Source organism: Epinephelus moara, chromosome 5, assembly GCF_006386435.1.
Source record: "Epinephelus moara isolate mb chromosome 5, YSFRI_EMoa_1.0, whole genome shotgun sequence".
In the NCBI taxonomy this organism is placed as follows: domain Eukaryota; kingdom Metazoa; phylum Chordata; class Actinopteri; order Perciformes; family Serranidae; genus Epinephelus; species Epinephelus moara.
Window position 1 is genome coordinate 33380201 of NC_065510.1, and position 4379 is coordinate 33384579.

The 4379-nt window shown below is 39.2% G+C and overlaps 1 protein-coding gene across 1 annotated transcript in view; it reads left to right on the forward strand.

Moving 5' to 3' along the window:
• The first annotated feature begins 3037 nt into the window (after positions 1 to 3037).
• LOC126390864 (CD209 antigen-like protein C) overlaps positions 3038 to 4379 on the forward strand; it is a 6627-nt gene continuing 5285 nt past the window's right edge. Inside the window, exon 1 of the mRNA XM_050045348.1 lies at positions 3038 to 3170. Coding sequence (XP_049901305.1) covers positions 3038 to 3170 — 133 coding nt within the window. The remainder of the gene's footprint in view (positions 3171 to 4379) is intronic.

A 4379-nucleotide genomic window follows, 5' to 3' on the forward strand; every position in this document is an offset into this window, starting at 1 on the left:
GATCTAGCAGAACTAAGACAACAGGGCACTTGGCATCAACAGACAGTACAATATCATTGTGCACCTTTAACAAGGCAGACTCAGTGCTATGACGAGACCTGAACCCAGATTAAAATTTTTCAAAAACAGAGTTGTTTTCCAGAAAGGACCGTAACTGTACAAAAACAACTTTCTCTAAAACCTTAGAGAGAAAGGGCATAAAACAACTTTCTCTAAAACCTTAGAGAGAAAGGGCATATGAGAAACAGGTCTAAAATTTGATAACAACGAGGAGTCAAGATGAGTTTTTTTTAGAAGGGGCCTAACCACAGCGTGTTTAAAGGCAGCTGGGACGGCTCCTAAACTAAGGCAGGTGTTCACAAATACCAAAAGACCAGGCCCAACAGTATTAAAAGCACTTTTTAACATTTTGGCAGGAACAACATCCAAAGGACAGTTAGTAGGCTTCAAATATTTCACAATGTCAGCGAGGGAGGGGAGAGAAACCAACTCAAAGTGCTCAAACACAGCAGAGTGGGCTGGGGTAACAGACAGATCTTTATCAAAACTCTTGTTGGTAGCCTGTCTGACGGAATTCACTTTGTCAACAAAAAAGCAAAGGTTAAGGTTGAGTTAATTTTTCACATCAGTTGCTTGTCAGTCGTTAATAATTTGTTAGTCACATGAGTTGTTAGTCAGGTTGAGTTATGTCAACGACAATTTTTCCTAATGGCAACCAAGTATTTTTCTTGCCTAAACCTCACGTGAGTCGACTCACATGACCCCTTTTAAAAGAAAACACAGCAAAAGGCTGCCCTCTATTATTATAATAATGTCAGGCAATTCTGACCAAGTGTGAAAATAGGACGAGGCCATAATGAATAAGGACGTCATTAAAATTTTCAATATGCCACTTTAACATTATTGCAATTATGAATAAAACTGTTTTTAACACTGGCAATGTGTAACCAGAATAACCAGGCTGTAGTGCATAGACTGTAACACCATTCAGCAATAGTGCAAAAGTACCTGATAAGCAGCAAAATGAAATGAACTACGATACGAATTTTTATTAGCCAGTATAAAAAATGCAGACATTTTCTTTAGATTTAGCTTAGCTTTTAAGCCTGCAGTGCCTTTTTAAAAAAAATAATATTTGTGTGGTTGTTTTAGTTTTGAAGATGCGGTTAAATTTATCAATCCGGTATGTATGATTCTAAACAAGAACAGGATCTTGAGCCATGAGGCCTGTGTGGAAAGTACAGAAATATTCACAGAGAAGATTCCTGTAAAGGTTTTGTAATGGACTCCTCATACTGCTGACTTATCAGAAATAATCAGAAATAACACATTTGAAGTTGCCTAATGTGGTGTAATGATGTAATAATCAGATAATCAGTTAGGATAATGTAAAATTAAAAAATGAGACTCACTTTTTCATGTGTTTTCATGTGTATACATGTGTGTGTGTGTGTGTGTGTGTGTGTGTGTGTGTGTGTGTGTATGTGTGTGTGTGTTCGCTCGGACCCCACAATTGGGCAAAAAATATGTGGTCCTCTCAAGGGAGAAAAATTAGTATGTGTGTGTGTGTGTTTACAGACTGGCTGTTTTGAGCTTTGGACTAAACATTTGCCTGTGTGACAATTTTGCATTTCACCCTCAGGTCTTGAAGCAGTGGGGAACAGTTGCTGCAGAGATACTGCAGTGTTTCTAGTGTGTTTTGTCTCTCTGACTGGACTCATACTGTCTGTTTCTAGTGTTAATTTGTTTGTTTATACGTCAAAGACAGTTACCAGACACAACTCTGAGTGGGAATCAAAGACAGACCAGTTACAGACCAGTTACAATAACTTGACCAAAGAAAGAGACCAGTAGCAGACCATAAGACTGAGATTATAATACTGTCATGGTAAACAGATGGGAGCAGTCTCTCAGTGTTAAATAAATGATGTTGAAGTTACAGGTTTCACCAAACAGCCATTTCTCTAATTGTCAGAGAAAATAAAACCATGTACGTGATGTTACAGTCAATAACCAGATGTGATCTGAAGCTTGATTTCAGCAGGAACCTGGTTTTCACTGGACAACTGGGACAAGAGTTCGGTCATGGCATCCAAAAGTGATTAAAGTTCAGTGTACTTTGTGTGAATAACTTGCAGGGCAACCTACTGTAGATCTACCTGCACATGATGCTATGTCTCTGCTAATATGGTGAGTATCCCAGAAGTGGCTGTTATTTATTGGAGATGGTAAGTTACACTAATAAGATGTAGATTTGGCAAACCAACCACCAGTCCTCATCCTTGAGGTCTGTCCTCTTGGAGAACTGAAACTAACTGCTTGAAAACATTTTTGATCAGGCATTAACCATACTTTTGTGTGGATCAAAGCTGCTGGTCAGAGGAAAGGTGTCACACCACAGTCCAAACTTTTTACATCCTAACTCTAGGTTACGCAGCCTATAAACTATCAGGGCTTCCCAAAACATATGAGCCAGTCCACCTACATGACATATGGCATTTTACACTTGAAGTAACCCATTCTATTATGACTTGTTTCTTGAAATATTACAGCTTTTTCTTGTGATATTATGACTTAATTCTTGAAATCTCAGATTATATAGTGGCTCTGTAACAAGAATGTCAAAGGGAGAAAGATAAGTATGTAAGATTTCCATTAACTTTAGAGGCCATTGTTTATGGTGTTGAACTGACTTGCATTGTTTTGCTTTTTTTGTGGGTGTGTGATGAAAGTAGACACACTAACATAATCATGCAGTTTGTGTCACGGAAATTTAACTGAAATAATAAGTCATAGGAAAGCCTCCCTGGAGGATGGAGATTTTCCAGGACCTGCCCATGTTACAACTGTTACAACATCAGAGCTTTTAGTGGGGGATGAGATAGAAAGATGACATCTGAAAAATGAGGAAGAAGAGGGTGGCAGCTGGTGTTGTTGCGTAAGCAGACAAACATATAAGAGAAATCAGATCAGAGAAGAGCATCATTTGAAGAAAACACTTTGACCAACACCTTCATCACTCTCTAGTGGCTAAAATATGGAGATGATTGTCCTTGAAGAGGAATCTGAGATCTCAGTGGTTAATGAAAACCTCCATGATGCCTCAGCCAAGAATGCTGCATCAAAGATCCACTTTGTTGAAGACAATGACAGGACTGCTGCAGTGCCTGGTGAGACAGAAATCCTACCGTTTTGAGGTTCAGTTTTAAAAAGCAACACGAGTAACAACGTTAGCATTAATGTTAATCTTATCTGGTACACTGAACTTAAGTTTTATGTCATAAGTGATGCATTGGTTTTATTTAGTGGATATTTGTTCCCGTGGGTTTTGGTGGTCAGTGCTGGTTGATTTGGACGGGACCTACATAATTTTCATGTCTTTATGGATAACTACATTTTACCTTTGAAATTTGAATAGCAAAAAGATAATGCAAACGTAAGAAATTCAACACCCCAGTGTTAAGTGCTGTGTGTGTAATTTTAATTTAAAAAATATTTTTGTATTGACTATTTGTGCATTGTACTGCATTATGAAAATAGCTTTAGTTACATTTTGTGCACTTGGAATCATGCTGCAAAAATGGAAACAAAGAAAATGCTGCAATATGAAACAAAAAGCCCACTGTTTTTTTATTCATTTCAGTGACACAGTGATTGTTCAGTCACAATCTGTGCAATAAAGAAGTGCCTTCTTTTAAAGAGATTTTTCTTCGACCCTTAAAGTGATAGTTCAGGTTTTTGGACATGAAGTTGTGTGAAACGCTGACCATCTGTAGCTCTGATGTGACGGTGTCACTACTGTCAACGAGCCTCCTGCTCTGAGAAATCGCCCGTAGCTTACCGGAGAAAAAGTAGGTCTGAAGATGTACGGGGGACACGTAACCAAAAGGTTTTAAGCTACAAAAAAGTATGCATGTGTTTTGTTAGACTATTTCAATAATTTTAAAACATCCCCACATTACGTCAGACCTTGCTATCAATTGGGACTATTTTCTGGCCAGTATCACTCCTCCGTGCAGGCCCGCAAGACAGCACGCCAACAGAAATCAATAAGACAGTTCATCACCACGCCGTGCAGGTGCGCAGGATAGCAACGAAAACTTCACCGGCTGTTTCCAACAGAGAGCCAGTAGGCTATTATTAGTGAGGAAAAAGATGTACTAGCCCTATATATACCTACTACTACAGCGCAAACACCGGCTCAGGCTCACGACACACCCTCGTCAGCTGCTGTAGGTAAACAGAGGAATACCAAAATGGTGCGAACAGCTGTGGGAATAAAAACATCGCCGGCTCCCAGTTCCATCGGTTTCCTGTTACAGATGTAACCCGTAGGCAACTTGGGCTTGTGTCAATTGGGATGAACCTCGCTACCAAGC